We start from the raw sequence: 23281 nt of genomic DNA, 5'->3' as shown, positions 1-23281 counted from the left end.
AGGTATAGTTGGGTGAAAGTGATGACTCGATCTTGTTGCCTTTATATATGTGATGTATTAAACATTAACGATTTCATTGCAGTTTTCTGACGGTGTGTACCAGTGTTCACGATTTTTGAGACCCTCTGTATAAATTAACAGGCAAATGAGAAAGTATTAAACTTTGCATAAAAAATGTTTTTATTGAATATTAGGTTTTCAGAAACCTATACATTTTTATTTCTTTACGCTGTATTTTATTACAATAATTAAAAGCAATCACACTAATTTATTGAAAAATGTCAGAAATAAACTGCAATTGTATTTTTTTGGGCAAAGATTTTAATTTCCTAAATCCATATTAGAAATAACAGAGACTTAAAAGAGGTTTAAGTAGACATCACAATTTACGACTATAACATTAACTTTGTGTTTGGCAGATTTTGACAAAAACAAAAATGTTTTCGATGTTGGTGGCAGTTTTCCAAGCATCTCTTTTGTTGATGTTTCTCTGCAATGCACAAGGTTAAGTAACTTATAATGTGTAATCACAAAACGTTTAATCTTGATCTTACCACAACCTGCAAGGTTTTTTTTACATTTTTTTACAGAAAATATTTTAACTTCTTGCTTTCAAACTGCTGATAATAATGTTTAGGTTGATTTGATTGTTTTGTTGGTCGCAGGTTTAAAGTGTTGGGAATGTTCAGCTTCAAGTAATGAGGGATGCTCGAAAACAGGAAGACTGGTAACTTGCCAAAACAATCAGGTAAAATGGTTGTTTAAGGATGTTGTCGAAGTTCTGCTGTACATAATGTTGGGGCAATGTAGACAAAAGTAGTTATATGACAATATATTTACCCTTTTAATTTATCCGTTTCAGGACGTGTGCGCAACTGTAGTGCGCAGAAACTTTTTTATTCAGAGGATTTGGAAGCAATGCAAACAGAAACAGGCCTGCGAGAATGATCGTAGACAGGTGAGTGTGGCAATATTTTTAAAGTTTCTAAAAATGTTGTGTGGATCCAATATTTGAAACAAATTAAAGTAAAATATTAAACAATCAACAAACTACCTATTTTAACTAGAATCCAAGTTATGATCATTCTCTTGCATTATTCAATTACAACTTGTGAAAATTACTGTTTCGCAACTTTCGACTGTTTTGTCAAGGCGTGGTGACCGCAGGCACTAAGCGCTTGCGTGACAGAAGGCAATTTGCGCGCTTGGCCATATAATCACCTGAGCCAAGACAGTTTTGTTGCAAGCCAGTTGTGTTGCGCGTTTTTATTCACAGTTGCAGCCTTGCGATGTTTGAGGAGTTAGTAGACATAAAGTTAGTGTTACTTACTGCTGTAGCAATCAAACTGTATTTAGAACTTGGACAAATACGGCGGAAGGCATCAGTGCAACGACAACCTGTTTTCATCTGTTTGCTGTTGTTGCTGTGACAAAGATTCCTGCAACGTTGCTGAATCATGTACAGGTGAAATTATTAAACTGCTAAACACAAGCTTTTAGAAAAAAAATATTTGGCTGATTTCAGAACACATTCTGTACTTTTTTAGCAAATACAAATCAACAAACATGCAGTCTTCCCATGAACAACTTTCGAAACGGTAGAGTTTACTGCACAAATGGCAACAAGATTGGCTCGCAATGTTACTACAGCTGCAACTCTGGATATTATCTTAACCCAAGCGACTCTACAACTTTGCAATGCAAGGGAAACGGCCAGTGGTCGAGCCCAGAGCCTTGTTGTGCACGTGAGTACTTAATACATTGACCTCCTTCTTTTTGCTTAATAGATTATGTTTTAGATCCCTGTCCTCCATATGCACCGTTTGACTTGGTCGTCTTGATGAACAGAAGATCAGACGAGAGGTACAACAAAGCACTCAATGCGTTTGGGAATCTCGCTTACGAGTAAGGAAAAAGAAGTAGACAATCACAACTTTTAAACAACCGTTGTGAAAGGATTGTGTGCATTCATTTTCCATTTATGCTATTACCAACTTTAGAAGAAACTTCAAATATGTATAACAAGTCAATGCATTGTCAGGGGATGGAGTATGGATCCAAAACACTACAGGGAAGCTAGGATCATATTTGGTGATGTTGTTTATCCGGAGTTTAGTAAATTTTTTAACGATACCAAAAGTGCTCGTCCTGGAGCACAACGCCATCCAGCGGAAGGTTTTTATGTCCTAAAATATTTATTGTAACTTTTGTCATGAGTTGATGTCATTTGACGTATTAGGTGACGTGGCTGACAGCGCTGTGGTGAACGTCGGAGACGCCCTTCGTTACGTCAGTGAACACGTGTATACCAAAGCTCATCGTTCACTTGTACACAAGGATGTCCTGGTCGTATCTATTGATAGAAACTCAAACGATGATGTTAAAGAGGCAGCACAAGCTCTCAGGGACGATGGCGTTCTGGTAAGTTTTTAACGCCCAGCATAAGTTTAGCCAAAGTTCCTCTGTGCATTTGAATATGACTCAAACCTTTTAGTTGACGCAACTGTATTGTTTCTCAATTAGCTTTTTGTTTTGCAGACTTACGTCATCTTTATCAATTTGTATGACCACGTTCCGTTGGACATGGAACAACTTCTGGACATTGCTGGCGAACCTGAACACGTGTTTGTTGTTGGGGAAAGCGACACAAACATAGGAACGAAATTGGCAAAAGAACTAATCACCCATTTGTGTCAAGATGTGTGTGGACCTTAACTTATTGGCTGAACATACAAGTGTTTTGCTTAGTGGTGTTTTAACCGAAAGTTTGTATATGATTTCTTAAAAGATAAGGTGTTTTCGTGTTAAGGTGTTTATATCCTATTTCTTAAACACGAACTGCAAAATGTTGTCAAAATCTGTGTCTGGGCAAAACAGTGTAGCCAATATTTAAACGCAAGCTTCCAATCGAAACAATTTATTCAAGTAATCTTCGCTTTTTTAGTATGCATTTTACATGCCTTGTGACGATTTGTACACAATTCTTTAAACACAACATATTACTGAAAAAAGCGACGCTTCTTTAAATGACTTTCCTTGTTTTGAGACTAATTCATTAAATCATTTGAACGTTTGTTTAAGTATCACTTGCAACAATAGGAAAATATACAAACTGCGTTTCGCGACTTGTATAATATGGTGAATACTATTGCAAAACAATTTAGGATAAAGTCAAATCCCACTTCACACAAATATTTTTTTTGGTTGATCCATTGCAACAACCTGCCCTCTTACGCTAGATTAGTGTAATGCGGCACAGTTGTTTAAAAACATTTATTCAAACCACAGCGTCTTAGTTTCGTTAACTTTGTCGTTGCTATTTTTGCAATTGATACTTTGTAAGCTAATGTAACTTTATCCACCAGATTGCAAACTCAAGCAGCATTGTTCGAAATACATCTTGTTGAGTAAAAATCACAAATATGCTCACACACGTAAGATTGCACTGTTGCTGAATTCTTTCCTATCGACGTCCCATTTTTGTTTACGATTAGAACTCGTTCCTCTGCTCCTGCAATCTCCAGCAGCTGTGTCATGTTGTACTGCTCACTGTCTGTCGGTCGCAGAAACGAATGAAGATAAAAAACGGTTCTCCAGACAACTGAACGTCATGGGGGTTTTGTTTTGTTATTGCCCAGGGGCCGCAGTTTTCTATACAAAAGATGATTTTAGACTTTTTTACAATTCAATTCAATTCAATCGTTTATTTTTACCCACAAACGCAAATATTAAATTGAACAGTAAAGTGATGGTAAGAAGGCATCGATTAACCTTTCGGTTTTCGAGTCAAAGATGCCCCCCAAAAAACGTAATTAAACATATAAAGTTACAGGGTTATTGTTGCACAAAAGAAAAAAAAAGTAATGGAAATAAACTAAGGATATACTGAGATAAAAAAATACAAGACAATGCAGCAGAATTGGCAGTGTGGTTTTGAACATTGGAGCCGCGAAGTAACACAACATCAAAGACGTCGAAGTAATTACAACAACAACAACAACAAATGGCACAGTTGTGACAAAGGATAAAGATACAAAACATATGCACATATACATATATATATATATATATATAAATAATAAACTCGAGACAAATAATCCAAACTTTGCATTATCAAAATCAAATACTTATTAAACACGAACCGTTTATAGATGACTATCTTGTAAGGTCACGTCTAAGTTCGTAATTCGGGCTAAACCCACCCCACAGCAAAAAAATTTGTTCATTACGTTTTATATGTGTGGGATAGGTGTCAAAAAGAATTTATATTTTCTCTGCAATTTGTTACAACAACGTCAGTTGTTCAACGCTTGTAAAATATATCTTTTTACAACCTCTTTAGCTCTCGTGCATAAAGTTTTTTTTACTGCTTTATAAGTACTCAGTAACGAAGTTTAAAAGTTAAATAACAGTTCATTTTATCCAATAGCTATTTAATATAAACAGTGCAAATCATTTCCTCTCTTGCATGTATTCTGTTGGTTTAGTTTATTACCCTTGAAATAAATAAAAAAGATTTCGGTCAACCGTTTTCGCACAATCCTGCTTGGAAATTGCTTGAACGTATTCTGCGCTATTCTATTTGTTCGGGTCATGTCAATGTCTTCACCTGTTTTTCATCGTCCTTACATACGGTTTGTGGTTTAAAACCTTTCCACATAATTTCGTGATAGGTTTGGGCCGCGCCTGTGGTAGTTGTGGTTTCCAAGTCACATTGCAATCCACACCAAAATGTAATTGTTACTTTCGGACGTGCAAGACATTTGCTAAAATAGTGCATTCTAGAAATAATAACCCCTCATTATTAAAAATAATGATAGTACTTAATGAACATATTCGTACCTGGTTTGGTGAAGGAAAACGTTTCTCATATTACACTACATTCATCTCGGTGTTATAAATTTGTTCGAGAACTTCGTGTTGCATGTTGGCAATTACATGTATATTCAGACAATTACCTGTATTTCAGGCAAACAGCTACCACGATGTGCGACTATAACTTAACTTTGTGTTTGGCAGATTTTGACAAAAACAAAAATGTGTTCGATGTTTTTTGTAATTTTTCAAACAGCTCTTTTGTTGTTCTTTCTCTGCAATGCACAAGGTTAAGTAACTTACAATCAGCGGCGTTGTAACATTATGACAACTTCAAATATTTCTTGCAGGTTTAAAGTGTTGGGAATGTTCATCTGCAAGTGAAAAAGCTTGTTCCAAAAATGGAAAGTTGGTGACATGCCAATTAACACAGGTTAGTATAATTTAATCAAAAGCAATAATATGTTGCATGGAAATTGATTTGGTTGTGTTTAAGGACGTTTGTTCAACTGTAGTTAGGAGAACCTTCTTCATGCAGAGTATGTGGAAGCAATGTAAACAAAAGCAAGCTTGTAATCAGGTTTGTAATGAAAACTTTACACAGGATTATTATGCACTGTATTGTGTACCAACGTCCTTAACAGCTCGTATTCTTTAAATATTCAATTTGTTAAGAACTTGGACAAATACGGTGGAAGGCATCATGTACAGGTGAAATTGATAAACTGCTAAGCACAAGCTATAAATTAAAGAACTTTTGGACAAAATTTTAAGCACATTCTGTACTTTTTCAGCAAAAACAAATCAACAAACATGTAGCTTCCCCAAGAACAACCTTCGAAACGGCAGAGTAACTTGCACGAATAGCAACAAGATTGGTTCGCAATGTAACTACAGCTGCACTAAGTCTGGATATTATCTTAACCCAAGCGACTCTACAATTTTGCAATGCATGGGAGATGGCCAGTGGTCGAGCCCAGAGTCTTGTTGTGCAAGTGAGTACTTAATACATTAAACCCCTTCTTATTACTTGACGGATTATGTTTCACAGTCTTGTCCTCCATATGCACTGTTTGATCTGGTCGTTATGCCGAACAGAAGACCCGATTGGAGATACGACAAAGCACTCAACACATTTGGCAAAGCGGCTTACGGGTAAAGTACAAGGAAATAAACTAAATATATTTGTTTACATCAGATGTAAAGGCATTGTGAGTTTTCACTTATTTTTTTGATTGGGATTGATACACAAAATTCGCCTTTTACCTTATGAGTTTCAAATACAATTTCGCGTTAAGTCTCTTAAAAAGTTTACTCGAACAAAACAGGAACTTTCAATATGTTTGACAAGTCAATCCATTGCCAGGCGATTTAAGAATCTGGATCCGAAATACTACAGAGAATCAAGAATCGTATTTGGTGATGTTGTTTATCCGGAGTTCAGTACATTTTTTAACGATTCCAGAAATCCTCGGCCTGGAACACAACGCCATCCAGCGGAAGGTTTTTTATGTCCTACAAATTATTTATTGTTACTGTTGTCACAAGGTCCTGACTTTCTTTGACATTTTAGGCAACATAACCGAAAACGAATTGCACACGTTGGAAACGCCCTTAGGTTCGTCAGGGATCAGATGTATGTCAAAGGTGATCGTCCGCTTGTACACATGGATGTGTTGGTTGTATCTATTGATAGAAACTCAGACGATGATGTCAAAGAGGCAGCGCAAGCTCTAAGGGACGACGGCGTTTTGGTAAATCTTTATTTTCACGCACAGCATATATTCAGTTAAAGTTTTAACTTATGAATAAGGATCTTAAAAAACGTATTATTTTCAATTCATTGCTGTTCAGACTTACGTCCTATTTCTTAATTTCTACGACAACGTTCCGTTGGACATGGAACAACTTCTGGACATTGCTGGCGAACCTGAACACGTGTTTGTTGTTAAGGAAGGCGACACAGAAGTACAGGCGAAATTGGCAAATGAATTTATTTCCCATTTGTGTCAAGATGTGTGTGGGCCGTAACTCATTGTGCTGTTTTTGGCCAAATCAATTAAGATTCCATGGTGTTGGGTAGGGTTTCTTTTTTGGTGGTCGTTGTTTACCTACCTTTAATTATTCAACCGACTGAAATCCACCCATGTTGTCAAACCCATCGCGTTGCCATTAGCGCCACTCGTTTCTCCAACGAGATTCCACCCTCTCAGGCCCCTTTCTCTTTACCAGGTACAGCTGCTGCGTTTTTTTACCGTTGCCCTCCATCTGCTAGTATTATTTTAACGTATTCTCAACCGCTAGGTTTTCGCAGCTGTGTCCTGTGTTTTCGTGCCTTTGTATCGTCATAAGTTACTTTGCTTGTCGCGTTAAAGTGCACGTGAACAAAATAAAATACGATACGATACATGCAAAAATTTTGCTTTAGTGATGTTTTTATCAGAAGTGATTTTGCTAACATTTTTGATTTGATTGATTAAAAGATGTTGGAGTTCAAGTATTTTGTTTCATTCACCACTGCAACACGTTGTCCAAAATCTGTGTCCAGACAAAACAATGTAGCCAGAACTTAAACATAGGCCTGCGACCAAAACATTTCCTCCCGTGAACTTGCTTTCTTTAGTCCACATATGCTTTACATGTCTTGTAACGGTATGTAGATTGCCTTTTGTGCATGTCATATTGCCGGAAAGGCGACACTCCCTAAAATTATTTTTTCTGTTTTTACACTACTGACATGCCTGAATACCAGTTCATACAGAGTTTGCGGAGAACGCTTGCTTAAACGATGCCTTCTTAGTTTCATTTTGGTTCATTATTGATCATTAGTGTCAAAATGCTTGTGCACCATGAATTGCGGACAAAATATATTACGAATTGATGTGATGATGTCACTCATTTAAAGCTATACTCTGCTCAAACGGTATGACATTTTCAACTTTACTTTGCTCTTTTGCAATGACGTGCATAATTCAATTTCCATTGGCTTATCATTGAGTTTGAATAGGTTATAACTATTAGACCACAATTTCTGAAAAAACTTTTGTCGTGTGTTAGAATCCCACCACAGACTGGATGTTCTAGTTCACGTTTTACCGCATATAGAGGCTTCAAAACCGACGTCATTTATGATACAAACCATGTACTCCTTGCCATCTGTGTTTTGTTGCAAGAAATACCGTAGACAAAGATTCAGGTTGAGATTTCAACCTTTTAATAGCAACTTTACAAGCAGATGGATAGTGTTTAATGTATAGCGGACTTCGGAGCCATTTTACGATAAAGAACAATTCGGTTTTTATATCGACATGCAAATCACATTTAGACTGTGGTATGTTCACAACTACTTTCAACCGTACATCACCACAAAAAGTGAAATTCGGTAAAATTGCCCAACTCGGTTTAAAGTACTTGACATGACTTGGGGGCATTAAACCTTCCGCTTATTCACATTTCTAGAAAGTCTGCAAAAAAAGCAAAAATTGTTTAGTCATTGCAGCATTGAATTATTCTGTGACACTTTAACAGACAAATAAATGCAGCAAAAATGGCTTCGATTTCTGCTGAAATATTTCAAGTAGCTTTGCTTATATCAGTTATTGTTTCAGCCAAAGGTATGTTGAATTGTGCGTAAATTAAATTTTGAATGGTTTCCAAACATTATTGAAAAAGTCATGTCAAATCAGTGTTTTACCAATACTTACAAAGTGGGTTGGTACTTTTATGTTAACTCATTACTTTAAAAATGTCTGAAAATGCGATTTATTGCCATTGGATTAGTATTTGATTTTCGCAGGTTTAAGTTGTTGGGAATGTTCAGCTTCAAGTAATAAGGAATGCTCAAATACAGGGAGACTGGTAACTTGCCAAAGCGATCAGGTTGGTACGAGCTTAAAGTGGTTGCTGTATTTTCGTTTTATGCTCAAAGTCTATTAACTGAATTCTAGTCTGAGATTGCATGGAGATACAAATCTAGTAAAGAATATATATATATATCCTTTTGTTTTACCCGTTTCAGGACGTGTGCGCAACTGTAGTGCGCAGAAACTTTTTCATCCAGAGGATTTGGAAGCAATGCAAACAGAGACAGGGTTGCGAGAATGATCGTAGACAGGTAGATGTTATCTTATCATATCGGTTTGTAAACACGTTTATGGGTTGATGAAATTTCTAACTAAACAATTAACAAACCACGAACTTTCACTACAATGTTTCGTCGTGAAGCTTTTACGTGTTGTATTATAATGTAAGTAAATTATTCTATTCATAACTTTTACCGGTTACGTCTAAAGTGTGATTTTGTTTTGCGATGTGTTAGGACCGCAGATACTAAGCGCTTGTGCGACGGGAAATTTGCGCGTTTGGTCGCAATCATGCAGCTAAAGCCTAAAGAAGTTTTTTTGCAGGACTGTTGTGTTGCTGTTACACAGCAATACATGTCCTTGTATGTCTAGTGAATATATATAGGGCTTTAATAAGTGTTACTTAAAGTTATAATAGCCATCATGTAAACATACAGAACTTGGACAAATACGGTGGAAGGCATCAATGCAACGACAACCTGTTTTCATCTGTTTGCTGTTGCTGCTGTGATAAAGATTCCTGCAACGTTGCTGAATCATGCACAGGTAAATATGATAGTTTTGGATTTTAAATATAGTTTCTTGTGTGAATTGGGCTTGACAAATAGTTGCCAACTGTCTTAGATTTTTAAAAACATTATTAGTCAATAAGTTGAATGGTGAATAGCGGCCCAAATAGACGTAAAAAGCACCATGATTTATATTTCAAACGTTTCGGTAAATGTTCATGCCACCATCAGTGATATGAAGGCCCCATATACGTTGATTCTAAGTCGGTTCCTCTTTACTTATTTAATACCTTATTGCGTGTTTTCTTAAATAACTTGCGTATTTTGATGTGACGTGCTGTCCTATTTTTTTTGCTTGAAATTATAGTGTATGTTGTAGTTGTTCTGCACCTGTTCGCCATACTTCGCACACATACAGGTGGCTTACAACTCGCTTCTGCGCAACTTTTTATCTATCGTTTTCATGCGACGCTTGTTCCACACCTTTTTATCATTCCTTTACGTGACTAAAGTGTATATCAGGTGTGGCCAACACGTCGATCGTCTGCTTTTGACTGGTCGATCGCACTAAATTCTCCATTACTAATCAAAAGCTTATCAATTGAAAAACAAATTAAATAATATAAAACAGCACTTCTGACATTTTGACACAACCCACAAATGTGCAATGAGACAATAATAATGTAAATGTCACTCTCTTTGTTGGGTAACAATTGTGAATTTCGTTTGTCGTCACAACTTTAATGTTTGCGTTAACGAAGCAGTTGCAATTGATTGAGGAGATTTAAAAGTTTGAAAAATATGTACATATGCGACGTTTTATTGTTGCAAGAACTAGGTGATGCTTTATAATAAAACTCATGAATATAAATATGTGGTAATTGTCAATCAAATCTCATGCAGAAATTTGCGTTATTGCTTTGTGTAAGTGGCAGCCTAAATTACTACTGATCAGTCGATCGTGTGCAATTAAGAAAATTTTCGTCGATCTTAACGACTAACAAGTTGGCCACCCCTGGTGTATATAAACGGGTGTAACCGATGTGGCCTTCATATTACTGATGATAGCATGAGCATTTGAAATATAAAGCATGTCGCTTTTTACGTCTATTTGGGCCGTTATTTTCCCCATTAAACGTATGAACATATCCGTATATAGTGTTCCGGATTATTAGCCAAATTTGAAAAAAAAAACTTTTTGTATTGTTTCAGCCAACTCTGGACAACAGCGCTGCAGTTTTCCTCCAATCAACATCCACAATGGGAAAGTAATTTGCACAAATTCTAACAAGATCGGTTCGCAATGTTACTACAGCTGTACTAAGTCTGGATATTATCTTAACCCGAGGGACTCTACAACTTTACAATGTATGGGAAACGGCCAATGGTCGAACCCAGAGCCTTGTTGTACAAGTGAGTCTTTTACTTTATTCCTAATGGTTTCTGATTTTGTCTTAGTTTGCTGCAAACAGAGCACACTAGTTTGGACCTTGCTTCTAACAAAAAATGTCCTGTTACCAACTGAACTGATAAAATATTGCGGGTCGAAATGATATGCGTCTCCAGATTACGTTTCGTGTAATGACACTTTGCTCCGGTATTAACCCGATCTTGTTTCAGAACCTTGCCCACCTTACGCCCCGTTTGACTACGTTGGATTGGCAAACAGAAAAACGGAGTCAATTAAGGTTTACCGTTGCGGTCAGTACATTTGGCAAAGCCTTCGTCAGGTAAAAATTGATTCAATATCATTTTCCGAATTTATCGAATTCGATGGAGTGTTATTACCATAATGAAGGCGATCTGAATAGGATGTTAAAACGTCGGCAAAAACAAAATATTTGCCAGAAAAGCACCGCAGTTTATCTGATAAATCGTGTATAGAGTCGTTACTTTCTTCGTTATTTATCGCGCTATTTCATGGTCACTGTTTTCTATTCTTCTCTCGCCTGCTGCGATTTTATGAAACTAATTCGTTTTATTATCTTAAGACATTGTTTTCTTCTAATTCGTTGCATGTGGTTTTATCCCAACAGCCGTTTCAATGCGGACCCACAATATTACCGAATAGCGCGAATCATGTTCAGTGACGTAGTACATCCAGAAATTAGTCGATTCCTGAACGAAACAGATCCATTCGCTTCTTCTGACGGCGCTGGAGGAATTTTACGATATCCCTCACAAGGTATATTTAGTAATTAGAATATGTTTCTTCTCGTTTCAAAGAACTTCAAAGACGGTTCATTAAATCTCATTCTTGTAAGTTTGTGGTAAAATTGTTGTTACGATACATTTGCAGCAGATAACATTTCAGTTGCTGAAAACATTTTTCAAAAATATACTGTTTTCTACGTTTATTCAGCTAACTGGGTCATGTGTTAAACTTTTCAAGTTAAGTTTTGACGTAAACATTGTGAAAATATATAATAGATTAATAAGGACTCCGGTAAGGCATTTTACTACCCACTTTAAAACATAAAGTATATGTTCGTGAAGCAATATTTGTGATGATTTTTTCACGTAAGCGAAAACAGACATTCAAACAGTTGCCTAATTGAAGTTCTTTAAACCTTAGGTGATACATGGACGGGTGGTTTAATTAACACTGGAAACGCCCTTAATTACGTCAGAGATCACGTGTTTGTGAAAGGTCATCGACATGAGTTTCACAAAGACGTAGTGGCAGTTTTGGTTGACAAAAACTCAGACGATGACGTTAAGGAAGCAGCACAAGCTCTCAGGGACGATGGAATTTTGGTAAATTATCTTTACGTTTCCAACAATCAAAATATCGAGCCAATTAATCTTTTCCATTAAAATCAGTAAAAGCTATGCAAGCTTTCGTATCTGTTTCGAAAATAAATCTTTGTTGTAAATACGCTTAGTACAGAATTATTACATAATCTGGCATTTTAAAAGCATTGATAGAATATTGGTACAAAATTGGTAGAATCATAGTACGCCAGGCCTATTAAAGGCTTTGTACCGAATCAGCTGGTCTCCCAAGCATTCCCATATGGCAAGGCATAGGCTAGAAAAAAAATCTAGCCTGCGGTGGGACTTCACAAGATCGACCGTATTAGCTAAAGTGAAACATATTCATACTGGGAAATTGGTAGAAAGGATTAATTTGATCCAACTTATGTTTTTACTTTCAGACATATGCGGTGTTTTTGAAATTTGACGACGAGGAACCAATCGACATGGAACAACTTCTTGATATCGCGGGTGAACCCGAACACATGTTTATCATTGAAGGAGACTTTGAAAAAGTTGGAGCTCAAATGGCAGACGAACTGATCACTCATGTGTGCCAGAATGCATGCGGACCCTAATCAATACCAATAACGTTAACATGTAAATAACAACGTTTCGTTGCAAACTAACAGTGTGTTAAGGATACCAAATAGTTTTTGTCAGGCTCAAAAACGCTGTCTATAAAAGAAGGTGGTTCTTGGCCTGCTATTAAATGCTCTGTGTCAAAACGATAATCATTAAAAAAACTGACTAATTTATAATTTAAAATCCCATATATGATCATACACGTAAGATTGCACTGTTTGCTGGATCTATTCTATCGACGTCCCGTATTGTTTACGATCAGAACTCGTACCTCAGCTCCTGCAATCTCCAGTAAGGACAAAATTTTACCTGAAATGAAAATATAATTAACTACTATTTGGAACTAATGCATTTATTATTACAATCTTTGAAATATATTTTGGTTGCAACATTTTATCAATATTTTCGATATTGCCCAAGATGACTTTGAAGAAGTTGGCACGAGATTGACTGATAAATTAATTTTTCATTTTTGTCAAGATGTCTGTGGTCGTTAACTTTTTGATTGCTTGTGAAACTACTTAGCTTTGTGATATTAGTCAATAAACCTCAGTGACATTATAGTCAAACGTCAAATTATTTTCAGTTCAACAACTATTTCCAGTAAAGGCTTATATAAGCCTACCTATCGCATGTTGTGTAATTTTTTTTACAACCTTTGTGAAAGGCGAGGCTGTTTAGAACTACTTGCCTTACTTTCACCTTAATGTCATGCCTAAAGGGCATATCATACAGGTTAGATTCTCTAAAAAAATATCACAATTTCAATCTTTAAACCGTGGTATTTGAGTTAAAACTTTTTGTTAAGAGTTCCGGTAGTTTGCTATGGATTGTAAAAAGGTAGTGTTCAGTTTTAAGGGGGAAAAGTCTTGCGTTTTTTAGATGCAATGTTTGTTAATATTGCCACAAAAAGCTTGATATCTTAAGTTTAAATCTTCCAGCAGTCACAACATGATAAATCACCTCGTACATGTAAATCGTCAAGAAAAGTAATAACTTCTGAAAGCTTAGTTTATAAAATGCAGTTTACTAAAACGCATAGTGGTTTGAATTTTAATTAACGTTTGTAGCATTTTAGTAGAGAATTTGAAATAGCTACTAATGGTTTGGAGTTCGTCAGCTCCTTCAGTTTGTCAAGCCATCGTGCTTATATCAGTTCCAGTTTATGCCAAAGGTAGGTTTGACTGTGCCGCAAATGCTTGGCCGAACTTGGTCTTAACAAATGTCGTTTTAAGGTTTTACTTGGTATTTAAATGTTTCTCAGAATTATTGATGTTGAACTTTGTTACAAATGTTTTGAGCAAGGCGTATTTTGCAGGTTTAAGTTGTTGGAAATGTTCAGCTTCAAGTAATAAGGAATGTTCAAATACAGGGAGACTGGTAACTTGCCAAAGCGATCAGGTTTGTGTTAACCTCTTGTTTGGTTTTCAAAGTTTTGCTTATTGTCAAATATGTAAATCTTTAATACATTCTAAGCAGCTACTAGGAATTTAAAAAATGTTTAAAATATGCAGGACGTATGCGCAACTATGGTGCGCAGAAACTTCTTCATGCAGAGAATTTGGAAACAATGTAAACAGAAACAAGCTTGCGAGAATGATCGTAGACAGGTCAGAAATACTTTGTCTTATATCATTGAAACCAAACAAAACATATTAACTTGAGATTTCGTGATAGAATTGAATTGTTTAGGTTAAACGAAACTAATTTGATACCATTTCCATTTTTTGCACTATTTTGTAAGTAGATCTCTGCTGAGTGTCAACAGGTCGGGTAGTATTTATTTTGAAAATTTTTGTCAGTTAGCCTACTTCAAATTGTAAATCTTGCTTGGCGAGACATTGCACCCCGGGCAATAATCGCTTTAGCAACGGGCAGTTTGCGGGTTGTGTCGCAAACCTATTGTGTTGGTATTTGAATCCTAGCCCGGTTCGAGTGTTTAGGTAGATTTGGCGTTTGGGTTACTTACCCTGTCAATCTGTATGTGTTTAGAACTGGGACAAATACGGTGGAAGGCATCAATGCAACAACAACCTGTTTTCATCTGTTTGCTGTTGTTGCTGTGAGAAAGATTCCTGCAACGTCGCTGAATCCTGTACAGGTAAGTGTTCCATTTAAATAAGGAGTATAGGTGCTTAAACTGGATGGCAAATAACCACAGAGTTAATATAATATTAAATTTCCCAATTTCCCTTATATTTGTAGCGACCAAACAATCAAGGCAGTGTAGCTTACCTCCAACATACTTACGAAACGGAAAAGTAATTTGCACTAATGCTAACAAGATCGGTTCGCAATGTTACTACAGCTGCACTAAGTCGGGATATTATCTTAACCCAAGCGACTCCACAACTTTGCAATGTATGGGAAACGGCCAGTGGTCGAGCCCAGAGCCTTGTTGTGCAAGTGAGTACTTAATACATTAACATCGTTCGTATTATTTGACAGCTTATGTTTTAGAACCCTGCCCTCCATATGCACCGTTTGACCTGATTGCAATGTTGAACAGAATACAGGACGAAACGTTTGCAAAAGCTCAGGCTTTTAGCAGAGCTATTTTCCGGTAATAAACCAAAAAAGCAAAAAAATACTAAACATTTGAACTGCAAAAACAATGAAAGCTTTTAGCTTTTTTGATTGGCTAGGCTGCTTCGTAGAAAGTCCTTGCTTAACGAAATAAACTCGAATCTGTTTTGAATCTACTATAGCCATCACTCTATTTAATTTAATGATATTTCTATGCATTACTAGGAGATGGGTGCTGGATCGGAAATACTACAGAGAATCCAGGATCGTATTTGGTGATGTTATTTATCCAGAGTTCAGTACATTTTTTAACGATTCCAAAAGTGCTCGTCCAGGACCTAAACGCCACCCAGCGGAAGGTTTTTGTTCACTTAAAAATAATTGTTGTAATTTATGTTGATTTTAATAAATGGTTTGAATTATTAGGTAAGGTGACAGACAGCGACTTAACAAACATAGGAAACGCCCTTCGCTACGTCAGAGATCAGGTGTATGTCAAAGGTCATCACGATATTGACCACAAAGATGTATTGGCTATATATCTTGACAAATATTCAGACGATGATGTTAAAGAGGCAGCACAAGCTCTCAGGGACGATGGCATTTTGGTAAATATTAGGATATAACTGATTTTATTTGACCGAAATACAACTAAAATAATTTTGAGTCGTTTGTACTTTTGTTTATTTTGGGTTTTTCTTAACGATTAAAGTGTCTTCAACCTAATAAAGGCCACCCCCAATATAACACGAAACCGTTAATAGAAACAATACATTTGCAAGAATGTCGTAATTGGGCTACAGCAACCGAGCTTGTTTATAACTTTTCGTTTTTCAGACTTACGTCGTATTTTTCAATTTCGACGAAGAAGAACCAATTAACATGGAGCAACTTCTCGACATTGCCGGTGAACCTGAACACGTGTTTGTTGTTCAAGATGACCTCGAAGAAGCTGGGAAAAGATTGGCAGATGAATTAATTGATCATTTGTGTGAAAATGTTTGTGGACCGTGATTTTCGTTTAACGTGTGTTACGAATTGATGTGATGATGTTACTCAATTAAAGCTATGCCGTCTGCTCAAAATATTTGACATTTTAAACTTAAGAGTTGCTCGTTTGCAACGGCGTGCATAATTCAGTTCGTATTGACTCACCATTGAGTTTCTTAGCTTATAGGTAACTGGATGTTTTAGTTTACGTTTTACCTCATATCCAGGCTTTAAAGACCGAGTACATACAATATACAACTGTCGTCCTTGCCATTTGTGTTTTGTTGCAAAAAGTCCTTAAAATATCATTTAGTTTCAAGGAAAGTTATTAGTTACGTTGGAAAGAAAGTAGTTGAGTGTTCAATCTTTTACAGTTTCAATCTTTTTTTTAACAGACACTCTACAAGCAGATTAGGATAGCCCTAATCCTCAAAGGAATGACATAGACGTTCCGAGCGAAACATTTCACGATAAAGAATGTTAATTCTGTTTTTGCATTAATATACGAATTACGGTCAGGCATGTTAGCCTGAGGTCTCTTAATAAACTACTTCTAACCACACATAACCACAAAAATGTAAGTTACGGTAAAATAATAGCTCAAATCTGTTTAAAGTACTTCCACTTATTTAAATTTCTAGAAAATCTTGTATCAGTTTAATCTCCCAGATTGTTGCATCATATCAGAATTCGTTTGCTACTAAACCTGTAAATGTATTACAAAAATCTTGCCAAAACCTGTTTCATTTTTGGTTATTGTTCTCAATAAACTGGTTGGGTTGGAACTTTACGAAAATGTTTGAACTTTTAAGAAAAAATTAGTTAGAATTTGTTGGTCGCAGGTTTAAGTTGTTGGGAATGTTCAGCTTCAAGTAATAAGGAATGTTCGAATACAGGGAGACTGGTAACTTGTCAAAGCGATTGTATTACTTGTTTCAGGACGTGTGCGCAACTGTAGTGCGCAGAAACTTTTTCATCCAAAGGATTTGGAAGCAATGTAAACAGAAGCAGGCTTGCGAGAATGATCGTAGACAGGTAGGTGTTATCACATCGTATCAGCCTGTACAAGCTGAAACAATAACGTACAAATGTACAAATATTTTACCAAACTGTCAACAAAATAATTAACAAACTAAACAATTTCACTCCAATCTCTAATTAACTTATGAAGCATTTAATGCAAATGTTAATTTCATTAAATGATTGTTTTTGCTAACTTTTGCGGCTACGCCAAAGTGTGAAGTTGTTTTGCGTGACGTTTTACCCGCAGGCACTAAGCATGTGTGGGACAGGCAATTTGCGCGTTTGTGGCCGCAATCATGCAGCTAAAGCAAAGTATTTTTTGCAAGCCTGCTGTGTTTCTGTAGAACATCAATACATGTGCTTATAGATACTTAGATACAGCAATGCATGTCCTCAGTAAATACATTGAGATAGAATCATTGTTACTTTAATATACAGAACTTGGACAAATACGGTGGAAGGCATCAATGCAACGACAACCTGTTTTCATCTGTTTGCTGTTGTTGCTGTGACAAAGATTCCTGCAACGTTGCTGAATCATGTACAGGTGAATATAATAGTTTTGGATTTTACATGTAGTTTGTGGTGTTAAGTGACCTTTGACAAATAGCTACCAAATGTATATTTTCAGATTTCAAAAGGTCTTATTAGCCAAGTTTGAAAAAATTAACCTTTTGTATGGTTTCAGCAAATACCTCTCAACAGAGCTGTAGTTATCTCGCTGCCAACCTCCGCAATGGGAAAGTAATTTACACAAATGGTAACAAGATCGGTTCGCAATGTTACTACAGCTGCACTACGTCTGGATATTATCTCAATCCAAGCGACTCGACAACTTTGCAATGCATGGGAAACAGACAGTGGTCGAGCCCAACGCCGTGTTGTGCAAGTAAGTACTTTACTTTATTCTTTATGCCTGAAAATTGTGCAAGTTAACTGTAAACAGTGCACACTAGTTTGGACCTTGCTTCCAGTAAACAGTGTGTTGTCACCAGCTGAAATAATAGGACATTGCAGGTGAAAATGATATGCACTGACTCATGTTTACTTATCATGCAATGACTCTTTGCTGTTGAATTTACTTGATCTTGTTTCAGTGCCATGCCCACCTTACGCCCCGTTTGACTACGTTGGTTTGGCAAACAGAAAAACGGAGTCAAGGTTTACCGTCGCCCTCAGTACATTCGGCAAAGCTTTCGTCAGGTAAATACGAATTAAACTGCCAAAGGGTTTGTGCACATGGTATATACCCGTGTAGATTTGTGGGACGTCACTGCTTCGTATTCTTCACGCGTATGCTGTCGTTAGTAGTTACGCTAGTTGTCTGATTTCCTCTAATTATATTCATGTACAAGCACTTTGGCAATTGTGCGTTTGTATAAAGTTGGATTTATTTCGCTTGGTGTTGCAGCACAATTGCAATGAAATTTTCAATTAGACCGGTGCGCAAAGTTCGCGTTAAACAGCGTAAAATGCTAGGAGCACAGTTGGTGGATAAATGTTTATGTAGTAGGACTCCCACAAAGGGAATTGGGTTGGCGCGTTAAGAAATCAAGACTATATGGAGTCAATGTATGGCTATCACAGTCTGTGTGGAAAATGTTTTGCTTTCACGTTACGTAAGACCCTTCTTTCAAGTTAAAGTCTATAATCTTGAATATGTTGTGTATGTTTTTATTCCAACAGCCGCTTTAATACGGATCCACAATATTACCGATTGGCTCGAATCATGTTCAGTGATGTAGTGCATTCAGAAATAAGTTTCTTCTTCAACCAAACTGTAGATTGTTTTGCGTCTTCTGATGGTACTGGAGGAATTCTACGTTATCCTTCTCAAGGTATGTTCAGAACAAATCTTTCTTCTTAGTTTTTCATTTTATTAAAAGGTTGCTTAACGTTTGCTTCGTATTTAGTTCTTTATTTAGATTATTACATGAATTTAGTGTTAGCTTTTACTGTCTGTTCGATAAATGTATTTCGAAATAGACTTTGGTTCACTCTTCTCCCGCTTTTGTATAATCCTTTAAACTTGTGTAATTGTAAAACATCAACATTGTCAAAATGATCAATAGACTGAAAAAATATGTTTACATTGAGTGTCATTTAACCCAGGGGTGCAAAAATGCGGTAGCGCGGTCGCGCTGCGCGACTATAAAATCGGCGTGTGCGACTGTAATTTCTTGCCACCTACTTGGAGGTGGTATATATTTTTTGAACTAATTTACTCAGATAGTGCTAAAACACTGAAGGAATGGCCCCACTTGAGAAAAAAATAAGTTTCCGACAACGATCAACCAATATTGCCTTTTCCATAAAAACACGCATGGATCAGCCCGCTATCACAATAGGTTGGTCGCATGTAGAACTTTAAATTTGCCACACTTTTGTGGCAAATGTCGCGATGCTATGCAAACTGCGCACAAAGTGCTGATTCTGCAATCATCAATTGACGTAGCTTAACAGTAGTGACCGTCGTAATAAGAAGTGACTTACTTCCTCTCTTTTATAACCGAGAATATTTACTCTCTCAGAATAAAATCCATTCCCACACCTCAGGCGCAGAATGTGACGTCACTCATGCTAAGCGCCGTGGGGATTGTGCAATCAGTCACGTGTTTTTAAAATGATTTGCAACGCGCATCCACTCAACAAAACGTCACACACGCCGCACATACATATCTTACCGATTCGTGGCTCACAGCGCATTTTTTCGGCAACCTGTGAAAAGTAAAAAGTACCTGTCTCGTATCAAGCTACAATGGTTCGCCTTGATCGTTTTTACGTTTGTTTAACTTACACTTGCGTTTTATCCAGTAAATACTAAGTTAACAGAACATCGCGTATACCACAACAAACAAGCTAAAGTCCATTTTTTCCAGTCCTCGTATGGTGCGTGGGAAAACACAGATCATACGTTGTTGTCGTATTGCAGACATTTTTGTTCGGTCGCAATGAACGTGTGTAGAGGAAATTTCTACGCTGACGCTTTGGTGTGTAATAGTTTATGCCAGGCATGTTGAAGGCGGCATACTGATTTAGCCGATCAGCAAACATTCCCACATAGCGAGGCACGGTGGGATTCGAAACCACAGAATTCGTTTGAAATTTCTGGAAAAAAAACTCTTGTCAACAGGTTGTGCTTTGCCCTGATGTCATGCAAGCACAGAGGTACACAACGTGCGGCCTTCAAAACGAACTGGTCCTGCCGGGAAAATTTACATTTAAATATATGTGCTGGTGGCTGTGAGTTGATTTAACCGTTAATATCTGTGTACAAACAATGCTAAATATACAGCCAGCACACAACCTAACAATATTGTCAATATGAAGTGGTAAGGACATATATGTACGTTATATTAGACTCTACACTGTTGGTGTAGATAAGGCTAAAACACATGCGCTACTAAAAATTACGGCCCGCTACCAAACTCCGAAAAAACTTTTGCACCCCTGATTTAACCTGATGAAGGCCATCTGCATAGGACGTCGAAACGTCGGTATAAAATACACTTGCCAGAAGAGCTTTGTAAATTTAATGTTACGCCTGGCAGCAACAGCTTTTATAGACTGAAAAATGTTTTGTAAACTTACCTTCACAGTTTATACCGTCACCAAAAAGGTTTTATACTAGCAGCTGTTTCACGTTTAAAAATCCAATTTGTTTGTTAAAATTCTGTTACACGTCGAATTTCAGGTGACACGTGGACAGGTGGCTCAGTTAACACTGGAAACGCCCTTCGTTACGTCAGAGATCACGTGTTTGTTGAAGGTCATCGGCATCAGTTTCACAAAGACATTGTTGTGGTGTTGATCGACAAAAACTGGATGACGTTAAAGAAGCTGCGCAAGCTCTCAGAGAGGATGGAGTTTTGGTAAAGTATACCCTCAAGTATCTAAATCTTTCAAATATATGAAAGTAAATGGATCCAACGAATTTCTCAAATCAAAATCTTTCCTGATCTGGTTCGAAACTAAAACATTATTTGAAATACACTTATCCCAAAATGAAATCATTGCCTGGCTTTTTTAGAATAAAGGAAAAGGCTTTACTAGAACAACAGAACAAATTTGATAAAGAGGAGTGGAATTAGTGGAAGCATTTTTGTATTAATTTGAGTTTTAACGTTCAGACTTATGGGGTGTTCTTCAAATTTGACGAGACACCAATTAACATGGAACAACTTCTCGATATTGCTGGTGATCTGGAACACATGTTTAACGTTGAAGGAGACTTTGGAAAAGCTGGAGAACAAATTGCAAAACAACTGATTGCTGAAGTTTGTCAGAATGCTTGCGGACCCTAATACTTTGTGGTTATTTCAACTTGTAAATTATTGCGTTATCATATAAACTGTACCATATAACTTAGTCATTAAAATACACTACCGGCCCTTATCATTGCTTCCAAACCTATTTAACAGACAAACATAAAATTATAAGCTGCAGACAGTGCATGCTGTGTCGACTTCAAAAGTCCTAAGTGAAAACTGTTTGGTTACATCTCTTGAAAAAAGAAAACCAGAAATGTGAACCCGAACATGTGTTTATCGTTGAAGGTGACTTTAGAAAAGCTTGCGTACAAATTGTGAATGAACGTATTAATTAATGTGTGTTTGGATGCCTGCGCACCCTAATGCTTTGTGATGCCGATTTTGTTGAATACACAACCCACTACCTTGTTTCTTAGAGTTTTTGAAATAAACCCATTGTTAAAATCAGTATATTTTCAATCAAATATCTGCACTAAGTGAAAACTGTCTGGTTACATCTCTTGAGAAAACAACTGTAATAACTTACCTTTTAATTAGCATTTTCCCAATTGAGATTATTGTCTTTTTTAAAAACAAAATGGGGGATTCATAACAAACACTACCGGTTCAAACCTATTCTAAACTGTTAAAATATATTTTTTAAAAGATAAACGCAAAAATGTATTACATTTTACTCTACGGTTTATGTACCAGTATAATAAAATATATTGAAAACTACTACCTTACCTAAATACCACATATTCAATTGTAAATGCAATTTTTATGCAAGCACGCAAGTCACACAAAAATCATGGTTGCATGTAGGCTCCAAATGGGAGCTAAACCCGATTCCCACTGAAATTGTTCGAAAAAGAACAAAACCTGGCCCGAAGTAAATACGGCGAAATAATGAGACTAAAGTGACCAAGTGTTACATCAGGCCCGTTTTATTGGGAGCTGAAGACCGAACCCAAATTCCAAAAACAGCCTAATTACACCTTCGGCAGAAATTAATCCCTATTTGGTAACAAAAAGATTTTTTTACCATATTGGTATGTGGGTAAACAATATCTAAGGAAAACACAAAAACGGCAAATTAATACTATAAATGAGGCAAAACAACATTAATACTACTTTACACGCAAAGTTTTAGAACAACTTATTGATTCAAAAAGCATCTGCTGACTGCTTGTATCCCCGAATAACCGGTTTATTTGTTGAAATTTAAAGTGATAGAGAATAAAGATAAATGTTTGCGACATAAGGATTTATTCAAAATAATAATGTTCACTTTCAAAAAAGTTTCCTTGTAAATTGTTTCTTAGGTTATTATTATTCAGGGTTATAAAATATGTCTGTCATATTTTCATACTTTTCCGATATGAAACCATAATTTCTACGATATGAAACGAGTATTGAAAGTAAAACGAATTCCAGTGCGATGCGTTCAGCTACGGGAAAATATGTATTTGTACTGATTAATTTAAAACATGTCAGTTGTTTTAAATATATTTCAACAATTTAAGGCGTCTCGCAAATGCCCCAACACATTCGATCACAAGTACGATCATTCCATTGATAATTATGAGCCCGCCTAATCTCGACACAACTTTCGCCTTTGTTGTCTGGTTCATTCTGTCTAAAATTATGCTCTGTATGATTCTTGCGAACATATTCCACCCCGTCAACGTAAATGAACCGTCTGACCACTTCAGTGTTCCTCAAACCGATCCAATAACAGCCA

General features: G+C 36.6%; 4 protein-coding genes across 4 annotated transcripts; all 4 read left to right on the top strand.

The window, feature by feature from the left end:
* Nucleotides 1-437: 437 nt before the first annotated feature.
* On the top strand, nucleotides 438-3556 carry LOC145204101 (uncharacterized). The gene is made up of 9 exons (XM_080076529.1): nucleotides 438-504; nucleotides 666-748; nucleotides 863-958; nucleotides 1357-1465; nucleotides 1548-1745; nucleotides 1800-1905; nucleotides 2042-2175; nucleotides 2240-2421; nucleotides 2539-3556. Exons 1-9 carry the CDS (start codon nucleotides 438-440, stop codon nucleotides 2713-2715), a joined length of 1152 nt encoding a protein of 383 aa, XP_079932655.1. The 3' UTR covers nucleotides 2716-3556.
* A 7065-nt stretch (nucleotides 3557-10621) lies between these two features.
* LOC145204760 (cuticlin-6-like) lies at nucleotides 10622-13311 on the top strand. Its single transcript, XM_080077357.1, has 5 exons — nucleotides 10622-10819; nucleotides 11027-11136; nucleotides 11443-11591; nucleotides 11982-12163; nucleotides 12565-13311. The coding sequence occupies exons 3-5, from the start codon at nucleotides 11486-11488 to the stop codon at nucleotides 12739-12741; spliced, it is 465 nt and encodes a 154-aa protein (XP_079933483.1). The 5' UTR covers nucleotides 10622-10819; nucleotides 11027-11136; nucleotides 11443-11485; the 3' UTR covers nucleotides 12742-13311.
* Nucleotides 13312-13849: 538 nt separating this feature from the next.
* Nucleotides 13850-16503, top strand: LOC145205037 (uncharacterized). The gene is made up of 9 exons (XM_080077672.1): nucleotides 13850-13922; nucleotides 14067-14149; nucleotides 14263-14358; nucleotides 14741-14849; nucleotides 14954-15154; nucleotides 15209-15311; nucleotides 15500-15633; nucleotides 15701-15882; nucleotides 16112-16503. Exons 1-9 carry the CDS (start codon nucleotides 13850-13852, stop codon nucleotides 16286-16288), a joined length of 1158 nt encoding a protein of 385 aa, XP_079933798.1. The 3' UTR covers nucleotides 16289-16503.
* A 643-nt stretch (nucleotides 16504-17146) lies between these two features.
* Nucleotides 17147-21861, top strand: LOC145204595 (uncharacterized). The gene is made up of 7 exons (XM_080077188.1): nucleotides 17147-17299; nucleotides 17702-17834; nucleotides 17976-18176; nucleotides 18385-18490; nucleotides 18974-19125; nucleotides 20982-21159; nucleotides 21418-21861. Coding segments are annotated over exons 1-7 (924 nt in total). The 3' UTR covers nucleotides 21419-21861.
* The last annotated feature ends 1420 nt before the right edge of the window (nucleotides 21862-23281 follow it).

Source organism: Phallusia mammillata, chromosome 8, assembly GCF_965637545.1.
Source record: "Phallusia mammillata chromosome 8, kaPhaMamm4.hap1.1, whole genome shotgun sequence".
In the NCBI taxonomy this organism is placed as follows: domain Eukaryota; kingdom Metazoa; phylum Chordata; class Ascidiacea; order Phlebobranchia; family Ascidiidae; genus Phallusia; species Phallusia mammillata.
The sequence above is the reverse complement of the archived record's forward strand: the minus strand, read 5'-3'. Positions and strand labels throughout refer to the sequence as shown.